The following is a 19,368-nucleotide window of genomic DNA, read 5'->3' as shown; positions in this document are numbered from 1 at the left end:
TGTGCAGAGGAGCATGCTTCTTGATTCCTACCTATTCCTCTCATAAATGTGACATGCCCGGCAAAGTGGAGCCGATGCGGTGACATTCCTGGACCCAAATAAGCAGATCTCAGCTCTTCACGAGACCCTCTCACGTCTCACAAGCTCAAAATTCCTGACAATTTCTGATGATTCTTCAAGGGCAATAATTCAAATGTAATATCCTCCTGAACAAAATATTTTTAAATAAAATTATTTATGAAATATTACAGAGCACTTCAGACATAGCTAAAATGTCTAATTATGTAAAGCCACCAATTTGTGACCAGATAAAGTGATTAGCCTAGAAGAACAACATAAAAATTCTTGGTTGCAAAGCAAAGCAAGGGGTTCTGAGTCACCTACAGACAGGTTTTCAATATCTCAGCTAACCATTCCTGCTTTTGAACTGAATTTTAACTTCTAGAAATGTACTTCTAGGGGAAAAAAATTTCCTATAAAGCATATGCAGTGTGATTCCAACCTTTTAAAGGATCATGGGGTTTTTTTATAATGAAGGCTATTCCTTGCAAAGAGTAGTCACTAAGATATATTATAGATGTAGCAATAAATACAGGTATAAATATGGGACAATATGGAAGAGGAATAAATGTAACTTTATCAAAATTACAGCAAATTAGGTATGCTTTATAAACAAAACACAACTCCTAATAATAACGCCTGGCCTTCCTTCTCAATAACCAACTTCCACAAAAGCATCTTAAGTGTAAGGAACTGTGTAACAGCCTTTGGGGTACAATGCAGCTGTCGTTATATAAAGTGCAACAGTGGGCTGGGGTCGCACCGCTCTCTTCCAAACGCTCTCTTCACTCCCCATCACCATCATGACATTCAGTGCATCCTCCCTGGCCTTCAAAACTCTGTCCTGCTTCATGAACTACAAGGCTGTTCCTTTGCCCGGTTCTTTTAGAGTAAGCTCACTCATTTCAAAAAACATGTGATGGCATAAACCAGGAAAGAGTGAGTTTACAGCGTTTTCATTTGCTATAAACAGAAGTCGGCACACTGCCTACTAAGTAGGTACTGTGTCCTCACTTCTCCACGTCCCACCTCTTCATTCTGAAGAGAATGTCACATCTAAGCAACACCAGTGCGGAGACTGAAGGCCACACATACAGGTTAACATACGCTCTGTTGTCCCGAACCTTCTCTAATGGTTCCACTAACTCAGACAGACCTTTATGGAGGCCTCTATCCCCCCATGTCTCTCAGAAGCACTACGTACTAACTACTCTTCTCTAGACCCCACTCTACGCAGAACCAGGAAAGCTAAGTACTGAAGAAAAAAGGTAACTTGTTCAATTTTGTTACATAAAAAATATTGTCAGGGTTAGGAGCACTGGCTGCTCTTCCAAAGGACCCATGTTCAATTTCCTAGTCCTCCCATGGCAGCTTACTACCGTCTAACTCCAGTTCTAGGGGATACGATGCCCTCTCCTGGCCTGTGAAGACACCTTAAACATGTAGGTCAGACATATACATACATGTAGGCAAAACTCTCACACATAAAAAGTAAAACAAAATAAGCTTTAAAAATAAATCAGATACATTTGATACATACATATTCAAATACTCGTTCACACCAAGGTATTTTGTTTGGTAATTTTGTTATAATTTTATTTTTCATTTTAATTACATATACATGTGTGTGATTCTATGCTCATCAAAGTAGATGTCTGAAGAGACCAGAAGAGAACTCTGGCTCTCCTGTGAGCTGCCACCATGTCCTGGAAACTGAGTTCAGACCCTCTGGAAGAGCACTGAGCATCTCTCCAGTCAAGACAATTTTTGCAAGAAAAGCCATTCTACAAGCAAGGGAAACTGGAAACCAATGTCCTCCTCTCCCCAGAGGCTTTCCCAGGGAATGTGAGGGAATGCAAGAGCAGCAAGGAGCCCTGGCAAACACGAAATCTGCCTCTCCTTCATGTTTTAGGACATGTTCCTGTTTAATGTTATAAACTATTAAAACAATAAGACAAATGCAAAAGTGCCTTCCACTGCCATCCTCAGTAAACCATGTTCTATCAAATGTCTAAAATCAAGCTTTCCTTCTGGTTCTTCAAAGGAAAAAAAATAATTTCCTAATCCAGGTATAATTTATCTCAGTTTACTCCAACTATAGTTAAGCCTGTTAAAAATAATAAGAAGAAATGAAGTTTATATTTGTTTCCAATAAAATTTCTTACACCAAAAAACAGAAAATATTAAGAATACCTTTATGTAATTTATGGTAAAAATAATAGTAGCCTACCTGGGCATGGTAGCATGCATGCTGTTCAATTCCAATACTTTAATTTCATTACTCAGAAGGCAGAGGTTGGCAGATTCCTACTCTGAGAGTCTTGTCTATATAGTCAGACCCTTTCTATAGACAGACAGATGATAATGATCTACATAGAATACTTCTTTCTAAGCAGGTAATAAAAACAAAACTGATGATCCTTTTTGTTTTTTAAAGACAAGGTCATAGCTAGGGAGACGGTGGCACACACCTTTGATCTCAGCACTCAGGAAGTAGAGACAGAAGGATCTCTGTGAGTTCCAGGTCAGCCAGGAATACACAGAGAAACCCTGTCTCAGGGAAAAGAGGTGGGAGGGGAGACATGGTCTAACTATATAAAACACTATGCAGACCAAGGTCTTAAACTTACAGAGCTCTCCCTGGACCTCTGCAGATCAAGTGCTAAAATTAAAGGTATGTACCACTATGCCTGGCATTGTGTTTTTTAAAACTCAAAAGGCCAAAAAAGGTGAACAAGAAATGCTGCTGGGAGGCAAAGTACCCACCTACACCTGTGAGGCCCTGGCCTTGAACCTCAATACCACAGAAAACAAAAAGAAGGAATTCAGTACTTGGCACCTAGCAATTCATGACGGAACCCATCCAGAAGAAAAAGAAACAAGTTCAAATGGGAAGCCATAATTATTAGTCAAAAGATATATTCAAGTGAAACCTCTCAGACAAAAAATTAAACTGGATACATGCATGTCAAACAAAAATCTTCTAAATGGATGGGCAGCCAGCACCTATAATGCCAACCGAAGCAGGATTATGAGTTTGAGGCCAACCTGAAAAAAACAGTGAATTCTAGGCCAGCCAAGTCTACACAGCAAAACCTGTCTCAAGTAAGCAAGTAAGCAGGCCAACAAGATGGCTCAGCAGATGGTAAACGATGCTCACGGTGGGAGCCCAGCAGCCTGAGTTTGACTCCCAACTTCCACAAAAGGTGGAATAGGAGTGTCTACTCCAAAGCTGTCCTCTGACCTCCATGAACACATCACAGGCACGCGGATGTCTGCACACATATACAATAGCAAGTGAATAAGGAATGTTTTTAAAATATGCTACATACCTTGATCAATACAGTTTTTGGCAAGAGCAAAAAGCTGAGATGATCGCTCCTCAAGCAACTGTTGGTGAATGTTCACATATCTCAAAGTCCACCAAGGCAAGCTCTAGAAAAAAGCACCATGTCAGATGAAATTGAGAAACTCTTCGGAGAAAAACTTTATGTTGAGACAAATTTTTGTAATACTTTTACACTCAAGAAACGTATTCCTTGATAAGCTTTATCATCCATGCGTGTTCTAAACAGTGTCAAAACCTGCCACCATAGACCCTTCAGCCATATGCTTTCTGAACTTGCTTCAGACTTAGCCTCTCTCTTAAAATGACTTTGACAAGCATCCTACTCTGCCTTGGCACTCTTCACAACCCAGTATCAACAACTTAACTGAGCTACCCACAGAGCACATGGCAGCTTTTCCTTTAGTCACTATTTGGTTTTGCTTGGCCACACCTCTTCATTAAGATTAACAAGGAGCAGGGCAACAGCTCGGCAGGTAAGAGCAGTTGCTGCACAGACATGAGGTCAAATCAAATCACCATCACCCACATAAAATCACAGGTCACTATAATTCAGAACTGGGGGTCAGACAAAAAAGGGTCTCAGGAGCTCAATGGCCAGCAAGCCTAGCAGAAACGAGAGCTTCAGATTCACACACACACACACACACACACACACACACACACACAAAGAGGGGGGGGAATCAGAGAGATAGAGAGAGGAGGACAGGCCAACGGTGGCAGAAGAAGCTGTAACAGTATAACTGACTCACATCTGCACCCTCAACACTGGTTTAGGTGAGTGGGGATCAATGGATGCCTGGATCTTATTGGCCAACCCAGTCAAATCAATAAGCCAGATTCAGTAAAAGACCGTGTCTCAAAAATTAAACGAAGACGGGCCAGTCCCAGGCACTGCAGGAGCCTCGGGTTACTGTACAGACAAGGCCAAGTCCAAGAACCACACCATACACAACCAGTCCCACAAATGGTACAGAAATGACATCAAGAAACCCCAGTCACAAGCTGGAGTTAGCACAGAGAAAGGAGCCTCCCTTAAGGAAATGTCTACATGAGATCCAGCTGTAAGGCATTTTCTCAACTAGTAATCAAGGGAGAGGGCCCAACCCTTAATGGGTGGTGCCATCCCTGGGCTGGTAGACCTGGGTTCTTTAAGAAAGCAGGCTGAGCAAGCCAGGGGAAGCAAACCAGTAAGTGACATCCCTCCATGGCCTCTGCATCAGCTTCTGCTTCCTGACCTGCTTGAGTTCCAGTCCTGACTTCCTTTGGTGATGAACAGCAGTGTGGAAGTGTAAGCTGAATAAACCCTTTCATCCCCCAGCTTGATTCTTGGTCATGAATTTGTGCAGGAATAGAAACCCTGACTGAGACACAGGTCAACAATGCAAAGGCAGTGACTGCACGTGCAGAGGCCATCAAGCCCAAGACACCAAAGGGCCCCAGCCACAAACTCATCTGTCCAGTTTTCTTCACTCACCCCAAGCTTGGGAAGCAGATTCAAAGCTACATGTCCAAGGGTCTTAGGCTCTGCCAACCAAAGCCCAAGGTTCAAACCAAGGCAGAGGCCAAAGCTCCAGCTAAGGGCCAGGCTTCGGCTCCAGCTCAGGCTCCCAAATGTGCTCAGGCCCCTGTGAAGGCCCCATAGAGAAGGCTCCTGCCAGTGTGCAGACAGACAGACTGCTGTGACACACCCACCTGCACACTAGTGCAGATGACCAGTGTCCTGTGCTGTTTTTACAAATAAACATGAGTCAAGATAAAAAAATAAATAAGTGGAAAAGCCAGGCACACTCAAGAAGGCAGGTCAGTCTCTGAGTTTAAGGCCAGCCTGTTCTACATGGTGAACTCCAAGACATCTAGGGCTGCACAGACAAACCCTGTCTTAGAAGCAAAACAATAAAATAAAATAAAACAAATGAAAAGCAATGAAGAAAGACAGCAAGCATCGACCTCTACACAAACACACACCTACACACAAATGCACTGTGCATATCCCCACAGTAACACACAGTCTCTGTTCTATTGCCCCATCCTCACCTTCCTCTAGGACAGGTCATAACAGGTTGATCTAGGTATTCTCCTGTATATATTCATTATATAGGTACAAGGCAAATATGCATCACAATACATATATAAAGGTGCTATTAAAATATTAAGTATGAGTACATACTGGGCCATCTAAATTAGTAAGTCATGGATAAAAAAGCTTACTATCCTGAATTATATTACAGAATTCCTAAGGAACTAACTCAGTTAATTTGTTATTTCTGACTCTAGGGAGGAGTGTAGAACAGGTGAGAGCTCTCCCTTCAGCCCTACTGGGAAGGGAAACAGCTTAGAACAGAAAAACTGAGGTACTGACAGAAACAGAAACTGACATCTTACTGCAGGAAGAAGTCTCTTCACCTTCCCTCCTGTGAAGGCACTTACTTTCAGTCAGCAAAGACTGACCAATAAGTCAAGAACCTTCTCCGCTGCAGGGTCAGCAGACAGTCAAATAGCAATTCATTCTGTTTGAGGTTCCCTCCACTTCTTTTTTTCAGTGCTGGGCACCGATCCTATGGTCTCACCATGGTAGTTAGGCAAGTGCTCTACTGCTGAGCTCTACCTGTCTCTCGTTCTAATTTACAGTAAGGAAACTGCTAGAAATTACCTGCCTAAATTCACACAGCTGAGGAGAGATGACTAGAGAACTGTGGTCTACATTTTAAGGCTAAAGCTTACTCAGTACATGTTACTAATTCTAGCGCAAGGATTGAGTAGACAGGGCAGGGGTGGGGGATGTATAGATGTTCAAATATCAGAGTAAATACTGGGAAACATTTCTTTAAGGAGTTGTGTAGCTTTTCTTTATGTTTTTCTTTTTGGTACTTTGTGGATTCTTCTGCATTCTTCTCCTGTCTCCTAACAATATCTTCCCTGGTTCAGCTCAGCTTCTCCTGTTTCCATTCTGACCTTACTCTCTGACCCTACTTTTCTGTCTCCTGGAACCTCCTCTTCTCTGACTTTCATCCTACTCCCACCTCTGTCTCAGCCTCTGCTGGCTTTTTTATGTCCTCTCCTATTCCCAGACACTAAAGGTGATACGGCCAAGCAGTTCTAATGGCTAAGCATCCCCAAAGAGTCACTAGCCACTGAGGATCCTTTAAAGGGCCAAACACACAAAATAAATCACACTACAGAGTTGATTCGCTCAAAAATTAATTTAAAATGGGGCTGCTGTCTAACCCATGGGCAGAGCTTGCCTGACAGGTGCAAGACCCTAGGTTTGTCCATCATTACTGAAATAACTTCCAAGGCTGAAATTAACTTACATACGTATGCAATGCCACTTGACCACTTAGGAGGGAAACAGTATTTCAGCATCAATGAGAGAACCACACAGGGGCTAAAGGAACTGTGTATCTCTTAAGAGTGTTTGCTGCTCTCACAGAGCCCTCAAGCTTGGTTCCCACACATCAGGAGGCTTACAACTTCATGTAAATCCCAGTTCCAAAGGCACTCAAGGCCTCTGGCCTCCTGCAGCATGTGCACTCACCTGCATGCCCCACACAGAGACACACATACACATGATTAATTAAAAACAAAATAAATGTATAAAAGAGGGCTACTGTAGTTCTTCATCATCCCACTAAAGGGGGTGAGGTTTGGAGAGATAGTTCCAAAATTAAGAGAACTAGCTGCTCTTCCAGAGGACTTGGGTTTGACTCCCAGTACCCACATGGTGTCTAATCTAAGAACCTTCTGGTCTCTGCAGGTACCATGCATGCATGTGATGCACACTAACACATAGAACATGTGAAATCTTAAGTGAATGTGTATTGTTTGACATAGACATGACCACATCAGGGATTCTAGTGCCTTAGAGCTATGGAAAATGACAAGGCCTTCTCCAGGTGAGGTTCAGAGAAATGGCAAAGCCTTCCCTGGTCCATATGGGGTTGCTGATACTGTGTACAAAAAATGTCCACCACGGTGGCTTTCTCCTGCACTCCCACAGGCATGCCTACAGCCTGAAAACTACTCCCCCTACAGAGGCTGCTCCTACTGAGAGCAGCTAAACCTGCCTCCTTCTTGAGCCTGTTCAATAACCCTGACTCCTTGCTCAGCTGCACATAATTCACAGCTTCTAAAGTGCTACAGCTTTCCCATCAGAGACTATCCCAACTTTTCTGCACTTACATGTGTACTCTGATCTCAGGGATACAACGCAATAGCCATACACATGGCATATGCTCATAATAATTTTAAAAAGTAATTCTTTTTGGTTTTTGAAGACAAGGTTTTTTCTGTATAGTCTCAGCTGTCCTGAACTCACTCTGTAGACCAGGCTGGCCTCACATCCAGAGAACCACCTGCCTCTGTGTCCTATGTAGAATGCCATGCCCAGCCACAACACTTTTTTGGAACACATACTGTGACTCTGTTGGCAGACTGTGGCTGCTCTTAAACTCCCCACAGTCGAGCTGAGCACTCACCATGCAGACTACACACTCCACAGCTGACAACCTCTGCCTAGACCTGAGACCTGCATTTCCACGCAGCATTCATACCAACCTCCTGTGTGACTGTTTGTCCTCACTGCTATGTATGAGACGTGAAGAAAGCACACAACCGGTAGTCAACAAATGCTCTACTACATCCAATACAAAGAACCACTGAGCCATCTCTCCATCCCTTTCCCTTATTTTCATGAAGACTTTTAAAATAGAGACACGGGCTGGAGAGATGGCTCAATGGTTAAGAGCACTGACTGCACTTCCAGAGGTCCTGAGTTCAATTCCCAGCACCCACATGGTGGCTCACAACCATCTGTAATGGGGTCTGATGCCCTCTTCTGGTGTCTTAAGACAACTGCAGTGTACTTGTATACATGAAATAAATAAATCTTATTTTATTATTAAAATAAAAATACAGGAAACAAAATGTAGAGACACAGGCAGCAGCAGTCCGATGCACACAGACACAAAGGCCTGTGTGGAATGCCCACGGAGCCCCCACTTGCCTTACCTGGAGAGCTGTTAACTTATGTCTCATGTTCACTAGGATAATGCGTGCTATTAGCAGCAGTATGGGCTTCGAAGTGAGACTGTAGACAGATTCACCATCTAGAATGAGGAGACCCATAACAATAGCATCCAGTCCTTTGACCTGAAAAAGATGTGTAAGGTTTATACAACTTAAGAAAATATTCAGTTATATGTCAAAATAAATACAGATGTTTCAATTAATTCAGGTTTAAAACGAGACCATTCATTAATTACATAGGAAGGGACACTGTACATAATCACAGCCTTGCAAATGTCACTAGAGACCTACAAACCCATCCTGCCCTGTCAGACATCCACACAAATGAGAAACAGAAACTCAACCAAAATTTAAAAAAAAAAAAAAAAAAAACAAAGTGAGTAGATGGGGCACATCAATAATTCTAAACACTCCAGAGGCTGAGTCTAGAAGTTTAAATAGGTGTGTGTCACAATTGGGGAACCCCTCCAGGTGGAGCAGACAGGAGTGAACTTACTTCCAAGTATTCATTACAACTGGCTATTTGTTGTTTACATGACTCCACGGAAAAAACGTTTTTGCCACATAAGGCCTGCCAGCCATGTGCAGTCTGCCCCATGACAGTATACATTACATATGTGACTCTTTTATTTATTTTTATCTTGTGTACACTGGTATTTTGCCTGCGTATATCTATGTGAGGGTGTGAAACCCCTGGAACTGGAGTTACAGGCAAATATAAGCTACCATATGGGAACTGAACTCAAGTCCTCTGAAGAGCAGCCAGTACCCTTAACTGTCTCCATGTCTCCAGCCCCTATGTGACTCTTCCTACCCTCAGAGTATAAGTTATAAATATATATATTTATCTGATGCACTAAATAACGCAGGCTACTGCACAACAGTCCATCCCATTCACCGGCTCCACTCTCCCAGGTCCCATGGCCTCCAAGCAATAAACAGGTGTATATATGTTGTTAGGTCCAGGGCCTCTTCAACACTTGTCAAAAAAAGTCATGGTTAGATCGTAAGGTCAAAGGCTGATAGCAATTTAAACAACTAAGTAAAACCCTGTGTCAAAGGAAGGGAAGGAAGGAGGGAGGGAGGGAGGGAGGGAGGGAGGGAGGGAGGGAGGAACTTGAGAAAATGCTAGAAATGAGCATTACCACTTTACACATCTACAGAATCCCACTGAAGTAAGAAGTAAGCCTCCGCCAGGTGCGCTGGCAAATCCACTCAACCCTAGCCCTCAGGAGGTGGAAGCAGGCAGGGCTCTGTGAGAGTGAGGCCAGCCTGGCCTACAGAGTGAGTTCCAGGACAGCCAGAACTACATAGTGAGAGCCTGTCTCAAACCTACATGAACAGCATTTTATATATATTATCTACTTATATTTCACTTAGGATTCACTCCATGCCAAAGGTATATAGCACATCTCCACTCCCTAATTTCCATTCATGAAAATAGCAAGCAAGTCTTTCACATCAATCAGTGAGCAGACTAAAGACTACAGTGAACAGAAGTCCCCAGAAACGGGAATGCTCAGGGCTGAGGAGAGGGCTCAGTTGGTAACATGCTTTCTGCACAACATAAGGACCTGAGCTCAGATCCCAGCACCCACCTAAAACAAAAAACCTCAGGCCATGGGAAAGCAGCTGTACCAGTGCTGAGGACCCTAAGACAGGGCCTGCGTAACTTCCTGCTCAGTCATTTTAGTCAAACCAATGAGCTCTAGAGAAAGACTGGCTCAAAAAAACAGATGAAAGGGGCTACAGAGATGGCTTGGCAGCTAAAAGCACTTTCTGTTCCTGCAGAGGACCTGGGCTTGGCTCCCACCACCCAGATGGCTCACAGCCATCGGTCACTGGCAGTTTCAAGGAATTCAGCAACCTCTCCTGACCTCAGGCAGCATACATAAGGTACACATATGTACATGCAGGCAAACACTCCTACACACAAAATAAAAACAAATTCTTAAAAAGGAAACTTTAAAAAAAGTTGTAAGAAAAAAATAATAAAGTTAGATAATTCAATGTCTTGATACACACAGGCATGCTTGTACATGCAAGCAAACACACACAACGGAAGTAAAAATATATATTTTAGGAAGTGAGGAAACAGATCCATAGAAGTCAAAACAAGTAACCCCAGCTCTCTAGGAGCCTGAGGTGCAGAGGTGGCATAGGCCCAGGAGTTCAGGATTAAAAAAGACCGGCTACAGCAACACAGCAAAACACATGGGGGGAAAAAACTAAAGAACAACTCAAGAAATAACTGCCTAACCTGTGCTCCTCAAACCACACTGGGACTCAGGTAGCTAGCCTGTGTTTCTCACATCAGATGGGAACTCAGTTGGCTAATCTGCTCCTTACATCAGGCAAGAGCTCGTGGCTTCCCCATGCATATTTCCTAAGGTCCAAGTCACTGTGGTGAACTGCAGAAAGATGTAAGACATGAGGAAGTATCTTTGCCCCACTCACCATGAGGTGAGAACTACGTTCCACTCTAGCACAGATGTCACACCACTGTCTTCTATCTAAAATCTCCAGACATAAATCACAAGCAAGCAGTTTAACAGAGTAACAAAAGTTAGACACAACAGCCATGATAACTGTGCTCAGACAGCAGTTCCAGGGCTGGTTCCAGAGGAGGGAGTCAGAGATGCTTTCAGGATGACATAGGGTCTTCTAATGCAGTATTCCCAGGCTTTTGGAGATCAGCACAAGAAAGGGGTCATATCAGAACTGGGAGTTTAACTCAGTGGTAGAGTACTTAACTAACATGCTGAGTCATGAGGTCAGTTCTCAGTACCATTAAAACAGAAAAGAAGATACTGCTGTTTGTAGAACTAAAAAACGGAAGGCTGCAAGCCTACCAGAAAAGAGGGGAGGGGACCTCACCAGCCTCAGGTCCATAATCTCTGAATCAAGATAGGAATCAAGACCTAGGGAAAGCCATCCGAGGCTCTGCTCTATGAAAGTGGTCATGTCTACTCTCTCAGTGAGGTGCTGAGTGCAAAGAAGACATAGTCTTTGTGTGTATGCATGCAAGTGTGCATGCAAATGTGCACGCATGTGATCAATGTGCGCTATGATGTGTGTGCATGTATATACGTGTGAGCTGACGTGTATGTGTATGTGTGGAGGTCAGGAGAACAATCAACAAGCACTCTTCATAGTAGTTTGGGCAAACCACAAAGTCACTTCTTTCCTACCTACAGGTAACTCCAATTTTTTTGTTGCTGGCTTTCGTTTTGTCTTGTTTATATTTCTCTGCATGGCCCTGGCCATCCTGGAACTTACTCTGTAGACTAAGCTAGCCTCAACTTCAGAGCTCCACCTGCCTCTGCCTCCCCAGTGCTGGGATTAAAGAGGCGCTCCACCACTGCCTAGCTGTTAACCCCAAATTGCAAACACTTGACTCTATATATACCATTTCCAAGAAGCATACCTCACTGAACTGCTCAAGCAGAACAGATGGCAGGAAATCCTGAGGGTGCAAATCCGCAAGAGGCCCAGTCCAGTTACTCTGAATAAAAAGCTGCAAGCTGCTCACACCAAGGAGGAATACCAGCTGCTGTCTACAAACAAGAACAGTAAACGTCCTAGTTAAGGTTTGTATTGCTGGAAGGCCTTGGTCCTGTGAAGGTTCATTTCCCCAGTGTAGGGGAATGCCAGAGTATTAAGCGTGTTAAGGTGGGAGTGGGGGAGGGGGAGGGGGAGTCCCCTCATAGAAGAAGCAGGGGAAGGGGAAATGGGAGAGGGGGAACCACGGAAGGGGATAACACTTGAGATGTAAATACATAAACTATCCAATAAAAAAAGATTTAAAAAAAAAAGGTTTGTATTGCTGTAACTTAAAAAAAAAAAAAAAAAAAAAAAAAAAAAAAAAAAAAAAAACAAGCAAATTGGGTAGAAAAGGGTTTATTTACTTCAGCTTACAACCTTCGGGTCACACTGTCAGTGAAAAATCTAGACATCCAGCTGAAGGTAGAAACTAAAGCAGAGACCGTGGAGGAATGCTACTTACTTGCTTGTTCTCCACTGCTTTCCTCAGCCTTTCTCATACTATTCAGAACTATCCACCCATGGGTGAGACTGCCCACGGTGAGCTGGGCCCTCCCATAGCAACCATTAATCAAGAAAATGCCATACAGATTTGCTTACACCAATCTTACTGAGTGTTTTCTCAATTAAGATTCTCTGTTCCCAGATATATCGAGTGTGTCAAGGTGACAGAAACCAACCAGCACAGAAAATAAACAAGTATTGACCACCATAATCACATGCTTGCATGCATACTGCTAAATTTCAGGTTAAATGAGAAAAAAAAAATCAAGTAATAGCTGAGACTATCCTAATCTTTTACAGTTTATATCTTCAATATCCAATAAACTGATTAACCACATGTGGCTTTTAAATTGAATTTAATCTAGGGCTGTAAAGACGGCTCGGCAGTTAAACACACTGGCTGCCCTTTTCAAGGATCCAAGTTTATTTCCAGCACCCATCTGGCTGCTAACAACTGTCTGTAACTCCATTTCCAGAGCATCACTGCCCTCTTTTGACCTCCACATACACTGTGCAGGCAAAATACCATACATATAAAATAAAAATAAATCAATCTCAAGTTACCATAAATGTAAATCTAACTTAACTTAAACATACAATGTGGTCTGTAGTCACAGTTTCCTTATTTCAAGTGCTCATATAGCCGAGTACAAACAGTGGCTACTATACTGACCACAAAAGACACAGAATATCCCCAGCATCCAAATATTCCCTTGGAGAGTGCACCCTAAAACGGGGCAAACTAAGTGCCTCTCTTCAAACTACAGTTCTGGCCCGCCTATGAATAATGCCTGTGTGTGCATGCCTGTGCCTGTGGTACAGAGGGAAGGAAGAGGAAGGACACAAATAGGCACCACAAGACATACGCAGAACATAAACATCATCCAGCAAATAGGAATCAAGGAGAAAGCCAGGCCTGATGCTGAAGCCTGCAATCTCCACTGGAGGCTGAGGTAAGAGTTCAAGTTCAAAGCCACCCTGGACAACTTAGTAAGGCCCTGCCTCAAAATAAAAAGTATAAAAAAGGGCCAAGGATACAGCTTAGGGATAGAATGTGTGTCTAGTAAGTGAGAAGCTGAAGGCTCGATTCCAGTAACAAATGAAGAAAAAAAAAAGGAATAAAAGATAAGCTGGTCATGTTATATACCTATAATTCCCAAATTTGGAAAGCTACAACAAAAAGATTATGTGTTTGAAGCCAGCCTGCAGTTTATTGCAAGCTTCAGGCCAAATAAGTAATAGGAACAACAACAAAGTCAAGAATGACACTAACAAAAATTGGGAAAAAATGAGACAGAATTGTATTAGCTTGAAAAATAAACAGTAACATCCATCAGTGAACTACTTACAACTATCAGTTACGTCTTTATTTTTCAACCCAACTTCATAAGGTACTTAGTTTAGTCCTCAAAGGACTATATGAAACTAGTCTGTAAACATCGGAGCAGAATGAAACTGTATACATTCTAGATAGTTAAGAATTTTGGACAGCTGAGAAAAGGAAGTGCTAACAAACATATAACAAATAAAACAGAAGCCCCTAGAAGGTTTAGATTTGACTCACATGCAGACATCCTAATGGAAGGGTGGTAAACTGAGAGATTCATGACAAACACATTAAGTTCTCTGTGCTCTCCAGAAATAACAACCCAAGACATAGTAAACAAAAATACAAGCATTTCTTAGGAACCTAGAAACAGCAAGATTCAAGGTCTATCTACACATTTAAGAAAATGAACTGCCCCTTTTAGTGTGCATGGTTTCCATCCCAGCCCATGGGAGACAGGGGAAGTAAAGTAGAACTCTGGGAGTCGGAGGCCAGCCTGATCCACAGAGTGAGTTCTGGGTCAAGGCGACATGAGACCCTGCCTCGAACAAAACAAAACAAAAAACCAACAAGCAACATCAAAAGTAACAAGCTGAGGGCTTATCAGACCTTAACGTTGGGACATTTAGCAGTGACCACCAAGGACATGTGATTCTTATGCAAAAATCATTTTGATCCTACACCACTCTCCTTTTCCATTCTAGATCTTCTGGAGACCGAGATTGCTTGGCACATCGTTAAGTCCATGTATTTCAACAACTATAAAATACCATAATGCCATAAAAGTATTCAATATTTATTCATTTATTTATGTATTTGATGTATATGAGTTATGCCTACGTGTACTACACGTATAACTGGTGTCTGGGAATTGAACTTGGGTCCTCTGAAATAGCAGTCAGTGCTCTTAACCACCTCTCCAGCCCCCACCTAGTGTGTTTCTCTGTGGTAATTTCAAATAAAATTCTACCTTTCAATGTCTTCCAAATCCGTAGAGCATTCCAGGAAATTTACTATCTGCTTCTCCAGGTAGCTGTCAATCTTTTCTTCAGCCATCATTGTTGAATGTAAAATATTTTGTGTCGTTGAATGTAGGAACAAGGCCTCATAGCTCCCTTCTAACAGCAATTCTAAGAAAACTCCAATATCTGTAATATTACAAAGGAGTCCAGTAAGGTAACAGAATTTCTTAAGTGTAAATGAGAATCCATTACATAAATATTTTAAGATGCAAAAAGATATTAACAGAATACTGGTTGCACACTCTCATTCTGCCAACAAATGTTATCTCTCCTAGAATTACACAATCCTTACAAAGACTATGAGCAGCAAATGGTGATGATGATGAATTATAGGCATATTGCCCTTCTTCAGAAAATTCACAAAGGTTTTAGTTGACACAGGAATATTTTCCTTCCTACCTTCAATATTCTCCCCCAGGAAGCCAATCCAAACACATAGGTGTTATATACCCATAATTCTCAAACTTGGGAAGCTACAATAAAAAGATTATGTGTTTGATTCCCTCATATTCCCCCAGGTTCCAGCTGATCTCAACATTTTTACAACACTGATTTTGTTTTTGCCTGCTGAACTCTTTTACTTGTCAGTTCTAAATTTAAAAATCAGCTCAAGTCTGCCTTTGGGAAACTTTTGCCAGACTACCGGATTTCAGACCATCAAGCGAAAACTTCCTCCCTCTTGACACCTATGTATCCAGGGCTGGCATCCTTTGTCCTCACAGCTCTGGCACTAGCCTAACTCCCAAAGGTGTCTCTCACCTGAACCACAAATGCCCTCCTGCTTCCATAGCAGCCGCTCCGCCTCCGTGGAGAAGCCCCTCAGAAGCGCCAGCTCCGGCGTCCACAACACCCCCGCCATCGCTGCACCCAGTACAGTGTCCCACAAGGGAGGAGAAAAGCGAAAGGAGGAGGGTCCAAATTCGCCGGCGTCTAGTCACGACAGGTAACGTTTAGACCCTCACAAGCCTAGAGTCCCACGTGAGGAGTTGTGTACATGGAGGCAGCCATGACAGCAACGCACGGCATCCTGGGAAAACAAACCCACACTAGATCGGCTTCCCTCTAGACGACCAATCGGAAACTCGGTTGTGAGCATGCGCAGAGCATAATTCGCGGCTGGTGGCGTCTGGGTAGTGGAAGTGAGTTGAGTTGATGAATCCATTGTGGTCCCAGTGACCAAGAGTTGTTTCTAGGAGAAATAAATGAAAGTAAATTCGCTTGAGAATTTGCGACTTCCTAAGGCAAAACTAAGTCCTTGGAGGTTAACACACCGAAGCTTTTCTCCCAGAAGACGGGGCGCAGGCTATGGAAGTTACTTTTAGTGGAGCCCTTGAGCCCCAGGCTAGAATTTCCTTCCTTGACTTAGGCTACATTTTGGATGATTCAAAGTGCAAGAAAACCAAGCTGGAAGTATAATCTTAGCACTGAGGAGGATGACGCAGGATGGTTGCAGCTTCCAAGATCAGCCTGAGCTTTAAAATAGTTCCAAGCTAGCCTCTTCTTGAAAGACCCCCCGCTTAGCAACAATAAATGCCATGTCTATAAGGCTGTGCACACACGGGGCAGGCTAGGTCAGGGTCCCAGGTGGCCAAGCAAGATACCGGTGGGCGGCCAGCTTGCAATAGACAAAGAAAGGAAGACACTCAGATAAGCCCAGCTTTCAGATAAGCTGCAGTCCCGACTGGTACCAAGAGTTGCTTCCTTGGAGCCTTATTTCTGCCACAGTTCCCACACTTAGATAAGCCCAAAGCAACTATTCTCGGAAGCCGCAGCCCCAGCTGGTACCAGGAGCCGTGTCCTTAGAGCCATATTTTCGGGCTCACTCCCTGGCCACATTTAAACTAACCAATTAGAACCCTGTAACTATGCTTCTGCTTCTGTACCTTGCTTCTGCTCCCTAAGCCCTATAAAAAGGGGACTGCCCCTTTGTCCGGCGCACAAGTCCTCCAAGAGACTGTGTGCCCTCAGGTACCTGTGTACTTTGATCAAATAAACCCTCATGCTGATTGCAGCCAGTGGTCTCGGCTGATTCTTGGGTCCTGGGGTCCCCTCAGATAAAGGTCCTCTGGACAAGGGTCTTTCATTCTAAGAGTGTGCGGGGTGCCTGGAGAAATGGCTCACAGAGGACAAAGTTCTATTCCCATCACCCACAAGGTGGTTCATAATCACCTGTAACTCTAGAAGATCGGTTACCTTCTATCTTTCCAGGCACAAAACACATAAATGGTACACAAACATACCTGCAAGCAAAATGCACATAAAATTTAAAAGGCAGTGGTAGTGCACAGTTAATGCCAACACTCTGGAGCAAAGGCAGACAGATCCCTGAGTTCAAGACCAGCCTGGAATACAGAGCGAGTTCCAGGAGCCAGGACTACATAGAGAGATCTTGTCTCTAAAAACCAAATAAGAATAATTTCTTAAAAGGAGAAGGAAGGTCTGGTTTTGATACTGTCATCACATAAACCTGGCAAGAGCCTGAGAACTTTGTGCAGTTCAGTTGATAGAACCCAGAACACTTTGCTGAAGTGGAAAAAGACCTGCAAGGAAATAAATCCTCCCGCCATCATGACAGCTGCTGCTTGCCTCTTTTGTTTGGGGGTTTTGGGGTTTTTTTTTTTTCCTTGCTCGTTCGTGTGTGTGTGTGTGTGTGTGTGTGTGTGTGTGTGTGTGTGTTTAGAAGATGAATGTTTTCTTTCTCACTCTGCTTCACTGTGGAAAAACAGTCGCCAGTGCTGCCCAAGGTACAATTAAGACAGTACTGACATTACACAACGCACTCCTATGTTCCCAGGCATCTCTAGAGAGAAGAAACATTGAGTCTTTTGATTAAGATCCAGGAATAGATATGGGTGAGTTACAATATTATATGAGACAACATTGTTACCCTGAAATAAAGAATTCCTATGGTCACTAATTTTTTTTTTTTTTTTTTTTTTTGGTAGGGTATCAGCCAGTAACTTTTGCTGGCCTGGAACATGCTATGTAGACCAGGCTAGCCTCAAACTAACAGAGATCTGCCTTTTGGGAGTGCTGAAGCAGGGAGATTGGAAGGTGGTTCATCACCAAACCCAGCTTCATAACTATTTTTGGCTGGTTGGTTTGGTTTTTCAGGATAGAGTTTCTCTGTATAGCCCTGGCTATAATGGAACTCACTTTGTAGACTAGGCTAGCCCCAAATTCATAGATATCTGCCTGCTTCTGCCTCCTCCTAAGTGCTGGGGTTAAAGGTGAGTGGCACTGTGGCACTGATTGGCTGTTCTTCATAACTTTAACCACAGATAATCTCATAAATTCTGAACACCAGAGCTTGGCCCCTAGTCTAGAGTTTTACCAAAAAAAAAAAAAAAAAAAAAAGTTTGTCTCTGGTTGAAAATTCAACCCAGCAGAATACCAAAATGTTATATTCATTTATTTTTTAATTAATTTTTTAAAACTTTTTATTGATACTTTGTGAGTTCCAGATCATATACCCCCAGTCCTGCTCATCTCCCTGCCCCTGTAACTTCCCCCCAAACCAAAACACACAAACAACAACAACAAAAGAAAGTATAAAAAAAATCTCATTGTGGAAGCTGTTGTGTGTCACTGTGTCCCACAGTATCTCCGTCTGTCCATACATCTTCACTCAAAAATGTTCATTGGTCTGGTTCACTATTTTTGGCTTCTCTGACAGCAATATTCCATCAATACAGAATCCATATCAGGACTCCTCCTGGTTATCCTGTTGTTGCCCTTTGACATGGAAACTGACCTTTTCATGCCTCACAGATGGTAGACATTTTGGGATAGACCAATTCAGAGCCCTGGATTTGGGCCTGGTGGTAGCTGAGCTGGTCAGCCTGCTGTCTCTACGCTCCACCAGGGCGAGCTCTCCAGCACTGCTCCAGCTAGGCACTCAGTGCTGCCCTCCAGAGGAGGCAGGGTCAGCTCTCCTGCGCCCATCCCCTCAGGCCCAGCTCACCCCACCCACACCTCCAGAGGCAGCTAAGTGCTGCCCAGTTTAGGTGTTGGACCCACTCTTCCAAGTGCTAGAGCCAGCTCATGTGCTCTCATAACCCTGGAGCCAGTTCTCCCAATGCTGCTGGTGGTGATGGTCGAGGGGGAAAGTAAGGGATCCCCACACCTGTACCACTTCACAGCAGACAGTGGCCGGGCCAGGCAGGTCTCTTGCATTCTCACCCTCAGAGCTGGCTAACCTACACCCCTGCCACCTGGGTTAGTTCTGCTGTGCTGTCCAGATGAAGTGCAGGACTCGCTCTCCCAAGCACCACCACTGGCAAGAGATGGGGCCAGTAGGCTGCCCCAACCAGAAACATCCCCATGTTCTCTAGTGGTAATATGAGCCACGGACGTCAACACTGACCCCTGCCATTCTGTAACCACAGCCTCAGACATGGTCCTCAGTGGCAGCTCGAGCTGGGACCTCACCATGGCCCTAGCTGGCAGGACTGGCCACTCACAATGACTACTCCTCTCCACCATCAGTCTCCCTCCCCTCTAACCACTACATACTCACACATCCTGTTGCAGGCTGG

General features: G+C 43.6%; 1 protein-coding gene across 4 annotated transcripts in view; it reads right to left on the bottom strand.

Moving 5' to 3' along the window:
* TTC27 (tetratricopeptide repeat domain 27) overlaps positions 1 to 15,831 on the bottom strand; it is a 129,353-nt gene extending 113,522 nt beyond the window's left edge. For 3 of the 4 annotated variants that reach the window (XM_080909710.1, XM_080909711.1, XM_080909712.1), the window contains exons 1-5: positions 15,590 to 15,831; positions 14,779 to 14,956; positions 11,862 to 11,991; positions 8,417 to 8,557; positions 3,393 to 3,495 (exon numbers count right to left, since the gene is read on the bottom strand). In XM_080909710.1, the coding sequence (XP_080765836.1) occupies positions 3,393 to 3,495; positions 8,417 to 8,557; positions 11,862 to 11,991; positions 14,779 to 14,956; positions 15,590 to 15,689 (652 nt within the window). In that variant the 5' untranslated portion in view covers positions 15,690 to 15,831. Of the gene's footprint in view, positions 1 to 3,392; positions 3,496 to 8,416; positions 8,558 to 10,694; positions 10,824 to 11,861; positions 11,992 to 14,778; positions 14,957 to 15,589 lie in introns of those variants that run through there. The other variant, XM_080909713.1, reaches the window with a different exon arrangement.
* Between the last annotated feature and the right edge of the window lie 3,537 nt (positions 15,832 to 19,368).

This window comes from Micromys minutus (assembly GCF_963924665.1).
Source record: "Micromys minutus genome assembly, chromosome: 1".
Taxonomy (NCBI): domain Eukaryota; kingdom Metazoa; phylum Chordata; class Mammalia; order Rodentia; family Muridae; genus Micromys; species Micromys minutus.
This window is presented reverse-complemented; position numbering and strand designations above follow the sequence as displayed.